This window comes from Mytilus galloprovincialis, chromosome 8 (assembly GCF_965363235.1).
Source record: "Mytilus galloprovincialis chromosome 8, xbMytGall1.hap1.1, whole genome shotgun sequence".
In the NCBI taxonomy this organism is placed as follows: Eukaryota; Metazoa; Mollusca; class Bivalvia; order Mytilida; family Mytilidae; genus Mytilus; species Mytilus galloprovincialis.
In genome coordinates, this window is record NC_134845.1 from 32279250 (window position 1) to 32303596 (window position 24347).

General features: G+C 31.6%; 1 protein-coding gene across 6 annotated transcripts in view; it reads right to left on the reverse strand.

Annotated features, from left to right (window-relative positions):
• Window positions 1-2065: 2065 nt before the first annotated feature.
• Window positions 2066-24347, reverse strand: part of LOC143085581 (transient receptor potential-gamma protein-like) — a 151999-nt gene continuing 129717 nt past the window's right edge. For 5 of the 6 annotated variants that reach the window (XM_076262031.1, XM_076262032.1, XM_076262033.1 and 2 more), the window contains 6 exons: window positions 23172-23533; window positions 21001-21196; window positions 18649-18843; window positions 16338-16379; window positions 14537-14726; window positions 2066-6445 (listed from right to left, as the gene is read on the reverse strand). In XM_076262031.1, coding sequence (XP_076118146.1) covers window positions 5850-6445; window positions 14537-14726; window positions 16338-16379; window positions 18649-18843; window positions 21001-21196; window positions 23172-23533 — 1581 coding nt within the window. In that variant the 3' untranslated portion in view covers window positions 2066-5849. Of the gene's footprint in view, window positions 6446-14536; window positions 14727-16337; window positions 16380-18648; window positions 18844-20776; window positions 20973-21000; window positions 21197-23171; window positions 23534-24347 lie in introns of all 6 variants that reach the window. The other variant, XM_076262029.1, reaches the window with a different exon arrangement.

Here is a 24347-nt window from a genome sequence, read left to right on the forward strand (position 1 = left end):
ATATATCATTGTATTAACCTTATCAAAAGTCAATAGTTGTATAATTTCCAAGATATTGCCTTTTATTGTATCTTAGTAATTTGCTTTTCTGGTTATTTTGAAGAATTGGACAATATTGACAGTCTTGAAATATAAAAATCATTTGTTGGAGGCTGAGAAACAGGAAAATGACAGGTTATTGGAGCAGGATCTACATCTCATTTAAGGAGCACATGGGACCATCCCTGTTTTGTGAGGGGTTCATGCTGCTCTTTCCTTAGTTGTATATGTTGTGTTCTGTGTACTGTCTTATCGTCATTTATCGTTTTTGTTTGCTATGGTATTCAGATAGTTAGTTTTGGACTTCTAGTTTGAATATCTCTTTAGCATCATTCGCCTCTCTTTATGCTCACATATACCACTGTTTATTGCCTCTCTTTATGCTCACATATACCACTGTTTATTGCCTCTCTTTATGCGCACATATACCACTGTTTATTGCCTCTCTTTATGCGCACATATACCACTGTTTATTGCCTCTCTTTATGCTCACATATACCACTGTTTATTGCCTCTCCTTATGCTCACATATACCACTGTTTATTGCCTCTCTTTATGCTCACATATACCACTGTTTATTGCCTCTCTTTATGCTCACATATACCACTGTTTATTGCCTCTCTTTATGCGCACATATACCACTGTTTATCGCCTCTCTTTATGCTCACATATACCACTGTTTATTGCCTCTCCTTATGCTCACATATACCACTGTTTATTGCCTCTCTTTATGCGCACATATACCACTGTTTATTGCCTCTCCTTATGCTCACATATACCACTGTTTATTGCCTCTCCTTATGCTCACATATACCACTGTTTATTGCCTCTCTTTATGCGCACATATACCACTGTTTATTGCCTCTCTTTATGCGCACATATACCACTGTTTATTGCCTCTCCTTATGCTCACATATACCACTGTTTATTGCCTCTCCTTATGCTCACATATACCACTGTTTATTGCCTCTCTTTATGCGCACATATACCACTGTTTATTGCCCCTCCTTATGCTCACATATACCACTGTTTATTGCCTCTCTTTATGCTCACATATACCACTGTTTATTGCCTCTCTTTATGCTCACATATACCACTGTTTATTGCCTCTCTTTATGCTCACATATACCACTGTTTATCGCCTCTCTTTATGATCACATATACCAGTTGATCGCTTCTCTTTATGCTAACATATACCACTGTTTATTGCCTCTCTTTATGCTCACATACACCACTGTTTATTGCCTCTCTTTATGCTTACATATACCACTGTTTATTGCCTCTCTTTATGCTCACATATACCACTGTTTATTGCCTCTCTTTATGCTCACATATACCACTGTTTATCGCCTCTCTTTATGCTCACATATACCACTGTTAAATCTTTTATTTCATAGTTTTTTATGTCGATACATATGTGTTACTGTTTTAATGTATTCATAAATTTTGCTTTAAAGCTGGACACAGTGTTTAATAACTGTCTATTGTTGATGAGTGTATGTTGCCCTCTAAAATACCTTTTTTAATAATCTATTGTTGGATTTCTGTCTCCTTAACTTTCCCTCTGCATCTTTTATTCAATGTAGGACAAAATTAAACTCTCATCTGAAATTTGGCGCCTTTTACATTTGGAGAATTAATTCAGGTAGTCTTCCAGTAGAATAATTTCCTGTAGAAGTTAATTTTGATGCAATACAGATACTTTAAATGACTATTTTGGTCAATCTATGCTTATTATTTAAATTATACCAGATTTAAATCTTACAAATAATGTTGCAGGTGTCAGTATACTGCTGGTTCTTTTCCCTGTAGTGTAGAGGGGTTTAATTTGCTCAATAAAACAAATAAATCAGTGGCGGACCCAGAAATGTTCATAAGGGGGCACACTACCAAAAGAGGGGGGCCACTCTAGTGATTCCTTAAATAATCAATCAAATTTGTTCAACAAAAGGATCGGTTGTTCAACAAAAGGGGGGATGTAAAACAGATAATGTTAATGTAATTCAACAAATCAAAGACCACAACAAAAAATCAACTAATTTTAATCTCATTTCAACAATTTGTATAGAATTAGGAACTTTACACAGTCCTAAACATTGTATTTACATATGACAGATTGACACTTTCATTAACAAAAGACACTACAATTATTGAAATGTCAGTTTTAACAACACAACATATGAAAATATATATATATTTAATATATGTTCAGATTTTCAACCAACTCATACTTTTATTAATCTTTTTTTTTCATGCAAATGCTTAATTCATATTTCAATTTTTCTCAAGCACTGTTATAAAATTTATATAAGAATTTAATGTTGTTTTATTGATTTGTCTCTCTTTGAATTTACCTTGAACTTAAACTTTTGAAACATGAATCGAAATATGTATTTTCAAAGCCAAGTCTGATTTCTGTGTATATTTATATGTTTTATGTTTACTGCCGTATTTGGTTGTGTATAGTCCGCACTTTTTTTGCCTTAAATATGTATAAGACTCACACAATGATTTACAGTAATGTTTAAGATTAAAAATATGATGCCACACATGTCTTGAGGATAAAATTTCATCTTATTAATGATGCTTATGGTATTGAAAAAAGGGGAAATATGATGATTAATGATAACGGCCATGTATCCTTATTTGTTTTTTGACAAAATTTGAAATCTTTAATTGCTATGTTTGCCATAATTAGAATGCCACAAATAAGATAGTACTTTGATGGTATAAAATAAAAACCAATGTAAATATATACTTAAGAACTATTTTTTTTGGTTTAATGCTGCTGCTATAATGCTGTCTCATTTATGTATACTAAAAAGTATCTTTTATTGCAGCCTTATATTATTGCTTTGGAAAAAAACTTAAACCACTTTAACATCAAACTGTTTTCTGAATGAAAAAGAAATAAATAAAAAAACTGATATTCTAAAAACAAGTAGCAAAGTGAATAAATAACATGCAAGAAATCAAAACATTGTATTGCTATAAATATTTAAGTAAAATATAATAACAAACATGGAAAGACCAGTATATCACAAATATTTTCATGAAAAGACAATCTAACAATGAATGACATATACAACCCATTGCGGCCACTAAAACCTGGAGCTACAAAGTAGTAGACTTTCTCTTTCTAAGTTCAGCTAAAAGGGGAGATAATTATGTTTGACAACTTTTTTGTTCATTAAGAATATTGTAACATTCCAGCACATACATATAAAATCTAATTATCCATAGTTACATGGATTTGATTAATTTTATTAAATAACAATCTTGATGACATGTGATGTCTTCTTTAATGTACAAATAACTATTTTTTGGCAATACACTGAAAATCAATAACAAAAAAATTAAACATCAAACAACTCAAATCATAAAAGGGGCATTTTTATAAAAAGTGATATCGCTACTTTCTTTCCAGGTGATTGGTCAAAACTATAGGGTTCATTTCAAGTTTTTAAGGGAAAAAAGGGTTCATTTCAACTTTTTAAGGGAAAAAAGGAAGACTCTCTTGCAGATATTGTGCATTGGCAGGTGTCAAACTCAACCAGCACCTATATGTTCATTTGCAGGTATGGAAAAGTATTAAACACTGATTACATGTTTATTTTTATTTAAAAATCTCTAATATAAATCACTCACATGATGCATATAGAGAAGGGATTTACAGCTTTTCTATAAAAGCATGCAAAACAAAACTTTGATCGACTTGCTTGCTATGTTTGCTGTTTGCAAACTATAGGAAGGTGGAGTTTCAGTCTGTTTAATATATACTGGGATTTGATTGGACAATAAAAGTTGGCATACAATGTGGAACTTAACCTTGAAATGAAGTTAATGTTTATTGTCCAGAACAACATAGCTAGCAAGTTTATCAAAGGTTTGCTTTGCATGCTTTTATACAAGAGCTGGAACAGGTGCTTCATGACTATTTGTACATCATTAAAGGGACAATGTTTCACATGGGTCGACTTCATATAAATAAATAGAAGGATGTAAAGAATGAGAGGTTTGAGAACATTAAAGTTTTACACTGACAAATCTCAGTGGCAACAAAGTGATTTTACTGTTTGATTGGCTTAGTTCAGGGTGAACCCTGTGTTTGAGGAAAGAAAGGGGAAATTTGTAAAGACAAACATAGCTTAAACAATTTTATGAAGAAAAAAAATAGTTTTTTTCTCCAAAAGGGTAGGCTCACCTTAATCAATTGTTTTCCCTCTATAAGCCTGTTAACATTTGCACTTTTAAAAAAATTGAGCAGAAGTTAACTTTTGATCAAATAAAGAAATACTTGGCATGAGTAATATTCTATGTATGTCCAGTGCTACAGACAAAATTTCACATTACATCTTATAATTCTTATTGCATATAAGATAAAAACCGTCATTGAAAGTTAACCAGTCAAATTTTCACTCCTTTTTTCTTGTGAACAAGCTTTTGTAATCATGTAACTACCAGTTTCAAAATATTCTATAAAAACACCAAATAATAAAAGAAAGGTGCTTTGATACATCCAATATATATGTTTTTTTCTTCTTCACTGCAATGAAATGTAGGACAAATTAAAAGGAACATATTTTTAATCCGTTTTCAAATGCAACTGGATGTGACCTACTATGTATGATTTGGTGGTATAAGACCTGTATGGATCAGCACAAATGATTTCATTCTCAAAAATCTAAACATGTTTAATTTGATCCACTCTGAATCAAACATAATGATTAATAACAATCAAGCACTCAATGAAAAAAAGGAGTATGACTAAGTAATTTTGATCTTTGGCCATACTCTGTAATCAAATAATGAAGTTTCAATGGAAACATGTGTATCAAAAACTTGTAAGTTGTTGTTGATTACTTCTGATGATGTTACCATGGTACCAAACTATGATGATTAAATACCTGTTATTCTCACAAGGTTAAAAAAAAACTGGCCCTATAATTTCTCCTCCTGAATGAAAGACTTACAAAAATAAAACAGTTCATAAACATGATATTAAAACAATGAAAAATGCTCACAAGGCCAAATGAAAGTACATTGCTTTAATTATAAAAAAAAATCTTTATTGTCTTCAAACAAAAAAAAAAAGATGCAAAGTTTGGTAGGTATATCACAATCCAGTTCTTAATATATTTTTGTTTCATTTGATTTAGCAGTTTTTAAATAAAATAGTTCAGCATACTATTTAGGTAAGAACTTTAAACTAATTTGTCAATCATAAATTTACTGCAAAATACATATATGTATATATATATATATGATACCCGTACAAAATATACCACATGAATGTATTCAAAAAGTTATTCTATTTGTTATGTTCCCTTTCAAAACTAAACCTATTAAGATTTAATTTGTTCCTTTTATAAAAAAGATGTAGTATGATTGCCAATGAGACAACTCTCCACATGAGACCAAATGGCACAAAAATTAACCACTATAGGTCATGGTACGGTCTTCAACAATGAGCGAAGTTGATAGCATTTGAGCAATTGAGAAAATTATTTAGAAACTAAAGCTCTAACTTATTCAGTCAAAGTGAACTTTCCTATTCTTACTTGGTCCCTTTTGGTCATAAAGCTTTTCTATTATCACTATATTTATACATCTATGGCTATCAAATCTTAAGATTTAAGAATTTCTGATGTGGGTAAATCCAGAAAAGCACTTCAACACACAAAATTTATATTACTTCATATAGAAGAGATACAGATATTTTAGTTTTATTCATTTGGCCTTAAGAGTAAGAGTGATTAACAGATATTTTTCATTTGGCCTTAGAGAATGACAGATCAATGAGAGATGATTCATAAAAATGTAACACGTTTTGATGGCTTCCCATCGCTGGGATCATCACTGAACATATCAGAAAAATAAAAATCAAAACTACAAGAAGGCTGTTCCACCTGGTCGACACTATTATCATCCGATGGGACTTGGAGTCGAGACATCGTATCATTTCCAAATTTATCACTTGCTTTAACACTACTATCACTCTGTTCAGAATTTAGGTCAAGTGATTCACCTAGACCTTCATCACCTTTCTGAAGAGTACTTAGACGGAAAACTGATTTATGATTATTGGACCGTTGAGTGTTAGGGTCTGATATGTGTTTGTGTTCTCGAGCACGTTCTTCCTCGTGGATGTGTTCTCGTTCAAGGTCATATCTGCTTTTTTGTTTATTGAATGTTTCAGATTTTTCCTCAAATATTGTATCAGGGAAAGTTTTTAATGGAGATGTTGATTTTGGTGATGAAGGGTCACTACTTGTTATCACAGTTGTTGGCACTTCCATAGAAATTCCTTGTGACCCATTTTCCTTTTCTTTTATTGTATCCATTTTAAATGAGCGTTTAAGTCTTTCCATTGACATTTGACTTCTTTTTCTGGACAGTCTACGATCTGGAATAAAAGCAAAAGTATATAAAACATGAAGATTTGTATCAAAATGACAAATTGTTCTATAATGTATTTGATTTTTATTGTAATCTGACCATCAATTACAGATACAGTATGAGATAAGCACCATTACTGAAGTTGGAAAAATCTATATTTATATTACTTTAATTTTTCTTTAAAAATGTCTATCGCTAAAATATCATTTATAAAAACTTCATAGTTCTCAGTATTTTGTTTTGGAGAAAAATGAGAATTCTGAGTGTACTTTTTAAAAAAACAAAGATAATAAGAAAACAAGTGGTATAAAAAGTACCACAGTAACGGAACACCAAATGGCATACAAGTACCAGAGTAACAGAACACCAAATACATTATACTATAGTGTCTGTGGTCGTCTGAGAAACATATATTAAATTACAGTCTACCAAATCATGATAGCTTCTGTAAAAATTTCAAAAGGATTTTTTCAGTTTTGCCTTTATTGGTGTCATTTAAAACCCTTGGTTTAATTTAAAAAGGAACTAATTTTTCATGTTTTTTAGCAAGTTCAACATGCAAGAATTATATACTTTTTTTTTGTAAACAAAAACAAAATGTGATGCATTTTAAGAAAAATATAGAATAAGAGAAAAATCACTGACCTAGAGCTTTTCCCTGGATAAATTAAAGTTCTTATCTTAGGGAGGTACCATTTGCTTTTTATGGGGGGACTAGGATAAAAAATTGTGTCATGTCTTTTTATTGTTCACTCTATTCGGTCCTGTCTCTTTTTTGTTAGTTATCTTGACTTTTTTTTATATAAATTGTCATCCTGCAGTTTTTTTTTTTAAGTTGATCATCCTGTCTTTTTATTTTACTCAAAACTTCTGTCCTGCCTTTTCAAATTTTATTCTAGCCCCCATAAAAATCAAATGGTAGCTCCTTTAAAATGTCCTAAAATTAATTTTCTAATAAAACAGTATTTAGCTTCTTTTAAATCGAACTGTCCTTACCGACATACATGTACTCTATATATACACATTTCTTCTTTAAAAACATATTTGTGAGTTGAAATTATCAGTAGATTAAATATAAATGAATAAAATTACAAAACATTGAAAGCACAAAGAAGGCAAGGCATCACAATGTCAAAAGCCATTAAAATAAAGTGTTCACACTACGCTATTGGTGCTTCTAGACATCCATTACTAGACTAAGCAGCAAGATAGTATGATGTAGAGTTATCACCTGATTAGTCAAGTTAATTTGTTACAAACTCTAATTGAAAATGTTTCTATGGGTGTGTTCAATTTTAGGTCAGATTATACATATCAAATGAAATTAGTAAGTTAAGACAGTTTCAGATGCAGATCCAGGATTTAGAAGAAAGGGGCCCCAACAAGGGAATGTTAGGAGTGTGACTTGTAAAAAGTTTATGCATTTATCATACATGTGGCTCCATAAGGGAGGCCCTGCCCCAACTTCTAAAATATGTCTCTTAGTTTTCAAGTTTTAATAGAGGCTCTTAACAGAAATTATTAAAACGTTTAAAGTAAAGTTTTTTGTGAAATGGTACATTTTATCATGATGCTAATTTAACTGGTCATGTTGGCCATCTGGTTTTTAATATAATAATTCTCTGGAATTTTCCTTGCTTTACCTTCACTTTTTTTTTTTTTTAATTTCAGTTGGTGCCATATTATTTAATGAAATCATCTATAACAAACAGGTGGAAAGACAGATTTTGTGGCGTCATAATTATATTCTTTCAAGAAAATGTCTTTCATCATTTACCAACTATTTCAGAATTTATTATTTTGAAACTCACTAATGAACTTTGGATTACTGGGGCAAAACACAATTGTCCACATGAAAAGAAAGAAATCTAGACATAATAAGTTTACAAGTTGAATACTGCACAGTAGATAGACAAATGTAATATTGACTACTGCATCCTGACTCCTTTAAGAGTGAAATAAAATACAAATGGCAGTCATTGATAAAAATCAATGTGAAAGTAGACATAGAAGGTAAACACATTGATCAGCTTACCAATATTGAAGTTGGTATCATAGGCTATATTAAGAACCATTGATTTCTAGTGCCACAAAAATTCAATATTTATATGAATTAATGTAAAGGAAGGTATATACAGGTACATGTATCCAATAAATAGGAAGTAGATAAGCGATGGATCATAACATGTGTCAAATATATAGTATAGCTTATAATTAGTATAATGAATGGTACCAACTACCAAATATCAAGATTTCTTGTATGATTAATCAGTGTGACAGATATCTATGCAGGGAATAAGAAGAAGTTAAGTTAGGGATCTGAAAATGTGTCACATTATATTGCTTACCAATATTAAGCTTAGCACCAATTAAAGATATCAAGAATCATTCCTGGCATTTAAAGACACTTTTATCAATTTTAGCTAGATCATGGAGGTCTGTTTTCATTAGTAGGGGAAGCCTTAGTGAACGTAGGGTATCACCAACCTTTGGTATAGCTTGGAAGGAAAACAGAAAATCTTACCAAATCAAAAGTGGAGTCAAAAGCACCTTTAAGATAATGGGTTCAAATTAACCACCCCAGTGTTGATAGTAGATACAGTAGAAACATGGACTACTCCAGGCCTTTAAAGTAACAAGAAACCTACATCTGTAGTTAATTAGTGAGAAAAAAAAACAAATCGTATGTATCTTATCAAAGTCAAAAACAATAGTATGCAGGGAACAAGAAGTAGAAACATGACTGTTATGTGAAATGTGTCACATGGAAATGCTAAACAAAAATAAAGTCTGGTATCAAAAACACATGAACTCACATTCGAGTTTACCAATACAAGGCTTAATATCAAATATAAAGAAGAACTTTTTCATCGTGGCTAAGGAAATGCAACCAAAACATGTTATGACGGATGCACAGAAGTATTGATAGCATGAGGACTGGAGACAGACATCGGTTAACCAGTATACCACCTCTCTGTTAAAGAGGGGTTTAGGAATAGAGGTCATCACTTAAAAAAACTATATCACATAGTAACAATAAAAGAAATCATAGCAGAATCTATTGGAGTTACCTCCCCTTTTGAATAATATTCTTTTCAAAAAATTCCAAAAAACTTATTGGAAACTAATCCCTAGTCATTGATATGAAGAAAAGATAGAAACACCTTATGATTTGTGAGAGGTAGGTAAAATAACAAATCAAGAAAAATTATGAATATATGTTTCTACATAATAGGCAGTCGTTTAATGACACACTTCTACTACATAAGTAAATCTAAAAACTATTAAAAAAATATAAAACATCAACTTGGCCTATAAAAAATTCTGTTGATTTCCTAAAAATAAAAGTTACAATATTAAATCCTGTTAAATTTACTTTTGAATGTTATTTTTAGAACAGTAAAAATAACTGGATTAGAGTTTTTCTTAAAAGGTTCTCTATTTGTTAAGCATCGGTCACACCTTAACGGATAGCTCGAACAGACGCCTAACAGATAACTTATTTTCAATCCGTTCATGTCCGTTAGATGTTCGTTCTTATCCGTCTGTTTTGTCTGGTGGAAAATTTTGAGCATGTTCAAAACTTTGAACGGACGTCCAACGGATGAAATGTCCGTTGAACGTCCGGTAGTCGTATGTTTTGTACGGTACTCGTCTGTTTCATTTCCGTTTTGTATCCATTACGTTATACATCCGTTCGAGGTCTGGCAGATAAATTCACCAACGGACTTGTAACGGATAAAACGGATGTTGAAGGAATGTGAAAAGGACCTCTACCGGATGTATAACGGATAAAAAGGATGATGAACCGATCTGAAACGGATAAACGCCAATTGAAAATTTCGCGTCAGAAATGCCAATTAGATTTCTTAAGGTTCATGAATTCTTATTATTCATAATTGATCTTAGATTAAGGGCTCATCTTCACAATCAAGCAGCTCTTATTCAGGCCAGACACTGCCCTTTTGGCGGCATTTTGAAGTACAAACCAAAACCAGTTACACAGAAACATTTTGAATATTTATGCAATTTACATGTATTATTATTGTCTCATTTAATTTTTCCGTATATCTTATTCATCCGTTTTATCCGGTCACTTCCATTAAGTGTCCGTATTATGCGGTACTCGTCCGTTGGATGTACGTTCGACATCCGTTCTGTCCAGTACATTTCCATTTCTTGTACGTTGCATGTCCGTTATGCATTCGTTAAGCGTCGATTTTATTAGGTCAGTACATCAACGGACTCCAAACGGATAACAATTTTTCATCCATTAGGCGTCTGTTCGTCTTATCCAGTAAGGTGTGACCGAGGCTTTAAGAAAATATCTATTAGCTCTAGTGTAATAATAAAAAGAGAGAAAGTTATTTGCTAATTTCTCTGAGACAAAAAAAAGCATGTTATAATCAATTTAATACAAGAAAGTTGAACTTCATTAGTTTTTGTTTCAGTTTAGCCAACATTAATTTAATGATTGTTTAGTATCATAATAACAGACTGCCTAGTTTTGGGGTGTGGATTGTCCTTGTAAATATTTTTTAAATATGTTAGTGACACATCTCCATTAATCTTGATTCGGACCGTACAGATTTCCACTGTACCAGCTCTTGAATAACAGAGGGATATATGTACATACACACACAGTACCAAAGAAGACATGGATTTAAACAAGCACAATACCATGGATATTTGTTTACAGCTTTAAGATATTTTCACTTGAAGTAGCTTTTAACACACATTGAAGTCAGAAAAGAACCTTGTTTATGGCAGTCAACCATGACTCTTAACCTTAAGGATGTACTCTTCGGATGTTTCAGTCTTGTGGAAATCTTGTTCTGGAATTATTTCCAAAACATGTGATACAAGTGGAAAATATCAATGAATTTTTAAAATATTATAATCAAACATAACTCTGTGTAAAAATTGTGTATTTACAATGAAAAATTTTTAAGTAATTCAGTTTTCATGTTTTACAACCAATCAAATTGGTCTTTTAAGCCAAAATTTTGAGAAAATGGGTGAGGGGTACAACAAATGATTTTACAAGAATCATGTACATCCCATATCATTTTTGTCTTTTCAAATTTCTTACATATGTATGTTTTCAATCATTTATAACAAAAAAGTTGAAATAATATGCATTTTGTTCTTAAACTTGCGAAAAATCACAAATTTACAAAATTAACAGCATGGTAAATTTGATACAAAAAAGCTTCAAAATATTATAAAACTTTCTTAAATTAACACCTACCTATAGTTTTTTTAAGTTAAATTTATTCAGATTGGTCCATTTCATCTTTATTAAAAGAATGAAAAAAAGTTTAATTGTGGAACTGTGATATTTTTCACGATAATAGCCCCAAAATAGGTAAAAATTGATGAAAAATGGCAAAATCATCAAAATTGGGTATTTTCAAAGGGTCGTAGCAAAAAAAAAAAAAAAAGAAGTGCACCGCCATATGACTTTTTCTTCATCAATTATTTTTTTTAAAGATATCATCTTGTCCCATATGGAACTTACTCCTCTGTTTCTTTCAAGGAATGGCTAGCCGGGCTGACTACATTGTATGACATTAAATTCAAATTAAATTTGAACCATACCTAACAAACATATTACATTATGTAATCCCATGGTATATTTTAGCCACAATACTTTACTTAAAAATAATTGACTTTGCTTCCAATTCTATTTTTTTTGGCAAATGAAAGCTCCTGTGTTCCTTGTCTATACAAAGCATATGGCACAAGCAAGGTTCACTGTTTTGGTATTTGAAAAAAGAAATTTACTTCTTTTGCACATCACCAAATTATGGAAAAAGGTTTTAAGTTACAAGGAAAGTTATATATGCTTATATATGAACATAAAAACATGCTCCTTCCATAATGTTTGAAGTGACAGGGACCCAGTTTTTACAAGTCTGTAATATTTTAAAGTTATCTCCCTTTGACAAAAAAAATCTAAAATTGCCATACAAAACAGTAGTTTGAAAACAAACATAGCTTGTATTGATATATTTTTCTTCTACATTTGTGTAATTTCTAATGAAGTTCAACTTTTACTAATACAGGTTAGCGATGTGTTATTGACAAAATGGTAATTGTTAGTTAGTTAGTATTGTGTTAGTAATTGCAGTTGTTAGTAGAAGCTATGCGAGATGATCTTTCTTCCTTCTTTGTAAAGAGTTGCAAAATCAAGCAAAACCTCCCCAATGACAATGATACATGTATATTAATATACTTAACTGTATGATATCTTGATAATAGGTAAAAGTAAAATTAAAAAAAGCTTTGTTCAATGTTTTCAAATTCATATTTTAAATGAAAAAAAAAGTTCTATATTTATTTCGTATTATTGGATTCATTATGATTTAGCACTACTACTTTCATTGAACTATAAAGTCCATAATTTGTCAATGAGAAACCCCCTGAGTTTATTCTTAACAAAGAAATAAAAATATGGGAAGTACAAAAGTGAGTGAATATGATTTTTCAAAATTTCTATGAAATCTTGTCCCAGATAAAGGAGTTAAGATTAAGAAAAATGATAAAAAATAAGTAAAGAAACAAAAACTAAATCATTATGATTATGTTACAAATAGTCATCTTTGTGTTTTATAAGAGTTATCTTCTCTTTAGAGCAGATATATTAGATTCTCTTAAACCTAATGTTCAACACATTTTTAAATTGTTTTTTAGCCAGTATCAATACCTATTTTGAATATATTTGTGTTGAATTGCCATAGAAATCCATCTGTACACAAAAATGTAAAACATAATTTTCTCACACAAACTGTGCAGACATTACATGCTCCAAAGAAAGATAACTCTTAAAAAATCATGCAAAGAAATATAATTTTTTAAAATGACTGTGGTGTTTACCGAGAACATAGGTTGATATTTTCCCTCCCTTTTTGCTTACCATTAAAAATCTAACCCCAACAACCTTAACAGAATAGCCAAATTTACCAACAGTCAATTTCGTCTAAAGGAAGTTGGAACCTTAGTTTTTCTAATTTCTTATTTTAGCAATGGTGAATTTTAGAAAATTATGTTATTCATCATGTCAGCACCTAAGTACTGACTACTGAGGTGTTGATACCCTAGGGAATTAACAATCAGTCCACCAATTGCATCTGTAACACAAGTCTCAGACATAAACAAAAATAGTTTTTGATTCTCATCTTACATGTTTATAAGATTTTTTTATATTGGCCAATGATATTATTTAAATGTAATTTTAAGTACCGGTACATGTTAATTTGTATTGAGCTACTGTGGATTCATTTATTTTTCGTTGATAGAAGACAATTTTTTGTAGTTTTTCCTTAGTCTGCTAACAAGCCTGAAGACAGTTTTTACTTCATTTAACATATAAATTCGTTGATCACCTTTACCCGTGAAATGAACAAAAATTGGTATCCAACGAATAATAACCAATCAACAGTAACCTGAATGTATCAATGGAAATGATTGGTTCATCATCCTTCCCTCCCTTTTAACCTGAATGTATCAATGGAAATGAATGGTTCATCATCCTTCCCTCCCTTTTTCCATTAGCTTAACCATAATGCAACTCTTTACAAGAATGGCAAGAGAAATTTAAATGTGTTCAATATTCACCTTGATAAATAACTGTTACTTGGGGCATCACTCCATAGATTCCATTTTGGCAATCCACAAACCTATAAGACTCAAATCAAATACTGAAAGACGGTTAGTATTGTTTTCACATAAAGGAAAATATATATGAGCAAATTAACACAAAATCAACATTCAGTGCCATTGTGTGACATTAAATATGTGCAAGTTTTATAACAACATCAAGAAATGGGTTTTGACATTTTTGTTTACAACATGGTTTTTTTAAATACTATTTGAAAATATCACAGTAAATTTTCACTTGTTGATTAATTGCTAAACATAATGTCACAAGGGGGAATAACTCCACAATAAATTCTTAGCAGCAAAATGGGAAAAGCAAATCTTGAAGACAAGACAAAAAAGCAAAGCTATCCAAAATCTGTATTGTTTGTGTTACTGGAATCAAAACTCTCAGAAAAGCTTGACATTAAACTTTTCCACATTCTTTTCTTCTTACTTGATGTTTTCCCCTGATTTGGATTTGGTGTTTTCATTCCATTATTTTTCAAGATTTCTAATAATTCGTATCTGAACGATGATATATCTTGTTTTATTTCTGTAATATCATCCTCCGTCACTCCTTCACCCCTCAATGGACCTCTCTGTTTCTGCATAATGTATCTTTTAACAAGATCCTTCATCACACTCTGAAATAGGCAACCAAAATAAAAAAAAAGAATTTTAATCAGTATTTCAAACATAATTTATTGTCAAGTAGCATATGAACTATAAACAACGTTAACTGTCATACAAGTGCGAGTTTTTGCTAGCTTTAAAACAAGGTTAAATCCTTCATTTTCCATATACCGGTATTAGCAAGAATATAAGCAAATTCAAAAAGGGGAAGTGCATTAGAAAGAAAAATGCCTTTACCAAGTCAGGAATATGGCAGTATTTTTCATTTGTTCAATTAAGGAATGACTGTAATATTTTTTCTGTCTATGAAGAAATAACATAAAAAATTTGGTGCACACTGAATAACACGCGTAGCGGATTATTTAACAGTGTGCACCACATTTTTTATGTTATTTCGAATAGACAGAAAAAATATTACAGTCATGCATTTCTTATAATTTAATTCTAAATTCCGTTTTAAACTGTAGAAAACCATGAAAAAACGTTGATGACGTCACGGTCACATGACTAAATTATGTCTATGGGCTCATAACAAAATAACATCAGCCAATCAGAAGACGCGCTACATCCAAAATTAAATTGTTGATTGATAGCATTTGATTTTGTCAGTTTTCTAATGCACTTCCCCTTTTTGAATTTGCTTATATTCTTATTTTATATTATTCTTTCCATAAGGGATGTCAACTTGGTAAAGTTTTACTTATCGAATAATTCATTGATTTACCAAGCAATACTCGAGCACTCACTCTAAAAAACATCTGTCATCAAACTAAATACTCTAAAAATGAAGGTGCATATAAAAGAAGCTGTGAAATATATGCCAATAACAAAGCAACCAACGTACAAGAATAACAAATGGTCAAAATACAGTCTTCAACAATAGACTTAGATAAAATATAATGAGTTCAAGTTGGATTCTATTTGGCTGCATTGTTTTAAAAAAATAATCTTATGGGACAAAATAATGTGTTTTGGTGTTTCTTTGTCATTGGGTTGCTATCTGATAATTGACGTATACCCAACATCCCCTTTTATTCATACACCAAATATAAACTTAAGATGCTTATTAATTGAAGTAGTTCACACTTGCCCTCTAAGTCAAGTAAACTAAAACATTGCATCATTTTGTTTACAAACAAATGAAAGATGACAGGTATATGTCAAACTGTAATACAAATCTATGATAACCATTTGTGAATTATTTCCTAATCAAAATCTATTGTTTCGAAACAATCTATTTTGTTTGAAGAGCAGAGGTTGTTATATAAGTCCCACTTGCAGTTCATTATCAATCAGAGTGATTGTTTTTGGTGTGTCAACTAATTATGGCTGAAAAGTCTTTTTTACCTGACCAATTTGAAATAAATTTGTTTACTATCAAGGGGGTCTCATTGAGGGGTTCTGATTCCTGATCCCGGATCCTGCTTACACTATGTACATAAGCAATTCTCATTTTTTTGTAATTTCCAGTGTCCTGCTAGACTTCATTTCCCGTTTTCACAGCACAATAATTTGCCTTTTATGTGTCACAATTACAAAATATAAGCAATCCCATGTCACGCTTGGATGCCAATGAGACCCACCATGAGCTATAAATAATTTGACATATAATCTATACACACCTGATATCTCACTTCTTTTTCATTTATTTTCTTTACTATTTTCTGTAAATATAAGAAATAGAATTTTAAAGCTATTGAAAACAAGATACAAGAGCTGTCAAAATGACAGTAAACCGGATTCTTTAACATTTATTTGTGTTCTGGCATTTATCAATATTACAAGGACCAAAACTCCTAATAGGAAATTTAAAAAGGTTTGGTTGAACGGTTCATGAGTAAATGCACGGACACAACATTTTTTAAACTTTCAAGAACCGTAACTCCTGAACGGTAAAAGTCAAAATCGTCATTATTGAACTTGACCTCCATTTTGTTGTCAGTAACAACATATTAAAATTTTAAAAGGTTTGGTTGACTGGTTCATGAGTAAATGCACGGACACGATATTTTTTAAACTTTCAAGAACCGTAACTCCTGAACGGTAAAAGAAAAAATCGTCATTATTGAACTTGACCTCTGTTATGTTGTCAGTAACAACATATTAAAATTTTAAAAGGTTTGGTTGAACGGTTCATGAGTAAATGCACGGACACAACATTTTTTAAACTTTCAAGAACCGCAACTCCTGAATGGTAAAAGTCAAAATCGTCATTATTGAACTTGACCTCCATTTTGTTGTCAGTAACAACATATTAAAATTTTAAAAGGTTTGGTTGAACGCTTCATGAGTAAATGCACGGACAACATTTGGTTGCCGCCCGCCCTCCCGACCGCCGTACATCCCCAAATCAATAACTGACATTTTTGACACAAAAATCCGGTTAAAAATTGAATGACAAAAATTGTTTTAGAATAGAATGAGTTATCCCCACCTACTCTAAGTTCGAGAATAAGTTATCTCCACCCACTCTAAGTTCAAGAATGAGTTATCTCTACCTACTCTAAGTTCAAGAATGAGTTGTCTCCACTTTCTCTAACTTCGAGAATGAGTTATCTACACCTACTCTAAGTTCGATAATGAGTTATCTCCACCTCCTCTAAGATCGATAATGAGTTATCTCCACCTACTCTAATTTCGAGAATGAGTTATCTCCACCTACTCTTAGTTCAAGTATGAGTTATCTTCACTTACTTTAAGTTCGAGAATGACTTATCTCCACCTACTCTAAGTTCAAGAATGAGTTATCTCCACTTACTCTAAGTTCAAGAATGAGTTATCTCCACCTACTCTAAGTTCGAGAATGAGTTATCTCCACCTACTCTTAGTTGGAGAATGAGTTGTCTCCACCTACTCTAAGTTCGAGAATGAGTTATCTCCACCTACTCTTAGTTGGAGAATTAGTTATCTCCACCTACTATAACTTTGAGAATGAGTTATCTCCACCTACTTTAAATTCGAGAATGAGTTATCTCCACCTACTCCAAATTTGAGAATGAGTTATCTCTACCTACTCTAAGTTTGAGAATGAGTTATCTCCACCTACTCTAAGATCGATAATGAGCTATCTCCACCTACTCTAAGTTCGAGAATGAGTTATCTCCACCTACTCTAAGTTCAAGAATGAGTTATCTTCACTTACTTTAAGTTCGAGAATGAGTTATCTCCACCTACTCTAAGTTCGAGAATGAGTTATCTCCACTTACTCTAAGTTCAAGAATGAGTTATCTCCACCTACTCTAAGTTCAAGAATGAGTTATCTCCACCTACTCTTAGTTGGAGAATGAGTTATCTCCACCTACTCTAAGTTTGAGAATTAGTTATCTCCACCTACTTTAAATTCGAGAAAGAGTTATCTCCACCTACTCCAAATTTGAGAATGAGTTATCTCTACCTACTCTAAGTTTGAGAATGAGTTATCTCCACCTACTCTATGTTTGAGGATGAGTTGCCTCCAACTACTCTTAGTTGGAGAATGAGTTATCTCCACCTACTCTAAGTTTGTCTCCACCTACTGTTAGTTCGAGAATGAGTTAACTCCACCTACTTTAAGTTTGAGAATGAGTTATCTCCACCAACTTTAAGTTCAAGAATGAGTTATCTCCACTTACCCTCAGTTTGAGAATGCGTTATCTCCACCTACTTTATGTTGGAGAATGAGTTATCTCCACCTATTTTAAGTTTGAGAATGAGTTATCACCACCTACTCTAAGTTCGAGAATGAATTATCTCCACCTACTCTAAGTTCGGGAATGAGTTATCTCCACCTACTTTAAGTTTGAGCATGAGTTATTTCCACCTACTCTAAGTTTTAGAATGAGTTATCTCCACCTACTCTAAGTTTGAGAATGACTGGACTTTCTGATGGGAAGAGATGGTTTGAGCAGAATGCCAGGCTTTTTCTAAATTAAAGACAAAGTTATCTCCACTTACTCTAATACTTTGCCATCTATTTCTTTTCTGTTGTGTTGAGCAAGCACATAATTTAGTTTTAAACCAGCCAGTCAAGTATACAAATGTCTTTGGACTTGGTATAATATTAAATGGACATGGTAATGTCCCCGTGTCTTCAAAATAACTCATCCATAACTTGGATCTGGCAAACTTCCATTCTTCGTCTGCTTGACTCTAAAAATAGAAATTGTATGCATCATTTACTATCACTATAAAGAAGCAATTCTATATCAAAGATACTAATAATGTGACTGTAAAAGGTTACAAATAAATAATCGATTTTACTATGACATTGTATTCACAATAATTTAGGTAGGTTACTGCAACCAAGGTCGTTATGAGAGATTTTGTAGGATGGAATAACACACTTGAGGATGTACTGTATTTATGAAGAGTGCAATAACATAACCTATCCAAAAGGTGTTATTGAGGAAATTCAAAGGTAAGCAATTTCCTCATATGTGTCTGAATTGTTCCCCTTGTGGAAAATGTTGATTATTACATTTGGAATTAACAATTAAAGAATTCTGAAGATAGCAGGCAATCATCAGTCTTTTCTCTAGCAAACTATTCTAGGTCTTTTATGCCAGACTTATCACTGTTGGTTTAACTGGTTCTTTGTTTTGTTTTTCTTTATGTATCTTATTCCAATATTTAGTGTGTAATGTAAGAACAAAGATGTGACCAGTTATATTGATAATTGTCAAGTGTAACAAATAGTAATGATACAAAATAAATAAACAAGACATTTTATACTGGCAGCTTAACATTGAAAATACAATTACTATTTTTTCATGACATCTTGTTGTCTAATGTTGATTACAAAGTGCATATTTGAAGGAAAACAAAGCAGCATAATTTGTACACAATATCATCAAATACTTGAAGCAAAAAGTAAAGAAAGATCCAGCAATGAAACTGAAACTTTATCACACAATAGAGATTACTGATGAAAACAAACATAAAACAAACCAAGCTTTTTTTAAAAAAAACATTGCAACCTGTATCATGTAAGTGCCACTGTGCCAGTCTTTATAAGAATCAGTCAATTTAGAAAATAATCAAAACCCTACAAACTCACCATCCTATCTTGAAGTAAACATCATCCGAAGTTAAAAATAGTAAGTCTTTTGTTTTGATTGATTCAATTTTGGCTCACATAAGCTCCCCTTAATTGTTAATTTCTAAAGCCTATCAACCAAATTATATCTTGAATTACCAGAACAGTGCCATTATACAATTTGAACATAAATTAATAATCTTTCGACTGAATGTCTTGTCCTTATGCAAGTCAAAGGCAAGTTAAGATGTGCAATAACAAATAAATTATATTTCTAATTACATCTCTCAATTCATGTCTGGTCAATAATGGTAACCTAGTTCTTTAACCTTGTATAACAAAAACAAACTTCTATTATATAACAATTTTCTTAGAAGTAAGACAACTAATAGGAGCACCAAAATAAGGAACATCTGCTTGCAAAACAGAATACTGTGGATTCATTTATTTTCGTGGGTTCCAATTTTTGTAGATTGAGTTAAACTTGCATTTCCATGCCATGGATATTCAATTTCGTTGATTAGGCTAAGTCTGCATATTTTTTGGGGGAAAATTGTGGTTCCTCTGTAATCACAAAGTCCATAAAAATTGGAATCCAACAAATATTAATAAATTCACATGCAGCATTGGTGTTCTGAAACCATGACCTCATCATTATGGAAACACATTGCTTACCAAACTATCAGTTAAACTTAACATGAAAATTTATAGTGACATATCAAAACTTTCAGTTGACCTTGACCATGATCTTATAATCTCTATCAATCATAATTAGAGACATGTGAACATCATGTCACTCCCACAATTTTGCTCATTGTTGAATGTTGTACGGTGACCTATAGTTGTCAATGTCTGTATCATTTGGTCTCATGTGGAGAGTTGTCTCCTTGGCAATCATACCACATCTTCTTATTTTTATACGAATACATGCATCCGAATGATTTAAAGCTAACATGTTTACAGATAGAAACACAAAGATACAGTTGAAAACACATTGATTGAAAACCAAAAGAAAATGGCAGTCAGTCACAGGCACTCTTTACTTACAGATATATTAATGTATGAACTGCTCATCATAGCAATCAATAGATTTAACAGAACTATAAAAGCTAAGAAACTGTAGCTGCCAAACATCAATTTTCCAACAAATTCTGTAAATTCATGTTTCCCTTGTAATTCAGCGTGAGATAGGTCAACCAATCCAAAAATAGCCCAATATAAGGTCTGCAATATTTCAAACAGACTGAAAAAGATAATTTGTATGTACTTACTGAGATAATTTGATAGGAGTTGCTCATCATGGCAATCAGCATATTTAACAACACAATAAAAGCAATAAAACTGTAGCTTCCAAACATTAACTTTCCTATCAGTTCTGTGATCACATGTTTTTCTATAAGTTCAGCATGTTCTAGGTCCACAAGTCCATAGGCAGCCCAGTATAAAGTTTGTAAGATTTCAAACATACTGAAATAACATAAAAGTTAATTCATAGAGTTTTTCTGATTATCTTATATATAATAAAAGCAGCTGTGCCATGAGCATGTGATGCATGCTTCTTGTGCATTTTAAAATTGTTGCTAGAATAAAATAGAATATTTAAAAGTCATGTTATCAGCAGTTAGTAAATTGGGGTCTTTTGGATTTGTAGAAGAACATGCACGAGGAGAATATCCTTTGGTGTATGAAAATTGCGTTCAATTTTTTTGGAAATGTCCAATAACTCTGGAAGGACAAACCAAAAAAAAGATCAAAAGCAAACTTGCACTTACAAATTCCAAACATTGTGTAAAGTTTGTAGAAATCTAATCTAAGCATATTAGAGCTAGTGAGAAACTTGTAGGGAACTCTAGAATTACAAATCAAAAAGTATTTAGAACTTTTACTTTTACCTATAATTGTGTAAATTTAAAGTTTCCAGTACTGTAAATTCAGAGATTATTGCAAGGCTTTTATTATTACAAAAAGTGCGACTGGATGGAAATCGCAATAATAAGAACTTGCATTCTGATTACTGAAACATAGATTTGTATGCAGTTTTTTTCGATATTCAAATGTGAAGGTTTAAGTCCCATAGCTTCTGGAAAGATAAACTTCTATCAAATTTGAAAGGGAGCTTTCTTTTTACAATCTCTATAACCCTGTAAAGTTTTGAGGAAATCAATCCAACTATACATCATAAATAAGGTTTTTTTCTCTCTCTCTCTCTCTTTTTAAAAGCATTACATTTTGTCATTTTTTTAGCCTTTTATAGCTTGTTATATGGTATGGGTTTCATACAAAGTTAATAGCATTGCAGAGACCTATAGTTGTCTGCTCTCTGGTCTGGTTGTTGTCTCTTTGGCACATTCCCCATTTCTATTCTCAATTTTATTGCTTAAATCTACCTCCTTGGGTATCTGGTTGATAGTTGTCTCTCTGGCATTCATATCACATGTTCTTATATTTACATTAGTGTGCAAAATGCTTACTTTGATCAATTCTATCCTGTGATAAAGTTTAAAGATAAATGTATCAAAGCAAAAGTCTCCCTTTATTATAATTTTCTTTTAAAAAATGATTAAATTTCAACTGGTTTCTGTAAAAGCAATTTTATGTTTGAATACATGCAAAAAAGGCCAGGATAGGTTTTGCAAAAAACACTTTTTTTTTTTAAAGTTTAGACAAACAAATCAACTGGTTAAACAGTTTAGCTAGTTGTTTCAATAAAATGTGTAAGTGTGAAGTGAGTGAAGTGAAATTCTGGATAAGCACTGAAAATTATAAATGAAAATAGAGTTATCTCCCATTGAACTATTTATTTCAATGTGATAGAAGATTAAAAGCTTTAAGAAAACAAACTTTCAGAGAAACTGTTTTGTTGTGATGAAAATGATGGATGATTGTTTAATTTTAAGTGGCAAATTAATCAAATGCATATACATGTATAACCCATATCATGTAAATGAGATGTGAATATTTTTCCTGCTTTGTTCTAGAATAAAAATGCAGTCAGATTTTTAAGGTGCTATATCACAAAGAAAAGTATGCAGAAAAAAAGTCAATCACCTTGGACACATTATTCTGCCTCAAAGTCAACCAGTCTTTGCTTTTTTTCTTAATGCTATGTGTTAGGTGGCCAAGCAGCAAACACTTATTTTTTTAAGTCTTTGATTTGGCCCTAGCAAAGGATCTAGCCCTTGATCTCCCTCACTCAAGGCAAGTACATTACCATGATGCACACAGACAGTTTTCTCTTTTATTCTCTTATATATTTCTTGTAAAATTACAAGATTATTTTCATTATAAACCTTTACTCTTTCTATATAATGTAGCAAAATCACAGATTTCTTAGAAAAAATATTGTTTATGGTGAATTTGCAACAGTATGATTTTTTATGTAAGAAAAATATTTAAAAGATGCATTTTTCTTCAATCAAAGAATGTTACTGAACCAACTTACTTTGCAAAACTTTTAAACTTGCGATCACACGAATCATGCTGGCCCGTGGGATCCGCATCACACTCCTGAGCTCTCAACGTTGCATAGTACCAATAAAGATGATTTAATCCACAAGCAAATGAAAACAACACAAGAATATATACACCACAAAACTTCAATATGTCTAGAATCATACGTCCTAATGATATCTGTAATGGCCCTAAATGTGGATTCACAGTGAAGATGTAAATGAGTTTTAATGAACTGAATATATTAGCAGCTGCAAAAAGGGCCTCAGCAATTAAATTAGGATCATAAGCTTTCCAGTGTTTTCTTTCTAGTTCTGCTAATTCTTTATGACCAGCTGCTATCTCTCTTTGAACCTGAAATTTAAATATAAATACAGTGGATGCATTATTATACATGGGACGTACCAATTATTGCTAGGTATCAAATTTTTTAATAACCTTTTCATAATAACAATGAAGTGGAATTAAAATCATATAGGATTGCAAGTATATTATATTTTATCACCTTGCACTTAGATGACTTGATTGTGGTTTTCTGGTTAAAGTTTCTGGGGAGTTGAACAGTTTGGTTTGATAAAACAAATTGCAATATGGTAGGGTAGGAAGTTATGTATGTTAAAGAATGTTAAAGTTGTCTATAGCATAGATTGTTATTTTTTTGTAACTCTAAAACTTTACTAACTAATATCCACTACAAGATTTGAAAATATAAATATAAATATAGAGTTTATTATTGCCTGTTCTACTTTAGGATATTTCTTCTATGTTTTTCATACAAAAAAAATGCATTTTTACATTGGATGTGACCTGAGAGGTCATATGGTGTTATATTGCCGCAGAAATTCTTAACACATCCCTTGTGCTTTTGACTGATAGGCAAGCACATTTCATATAAATACACAGATATTATTGAGTGCAAAATAATATTCCTTAACCCTTTTTATATTTCTTCAATGAATACTCAGGTCAAAGAGTTTTTATTGTTGTTTGGTTGTATAATTAACCCTGCCTGTGTTTCATAGATATATACCATGACAATTATTTACAGGGATTAACATAAAAATGTGAAGTTACTGCATTGTAATGTGAAGACATTCCTTATTTTGATTATCATGCCCTCGTCATAGCCCTACCAAAATGTTAGGCAGTAGGATCAAAGAAAATTTCT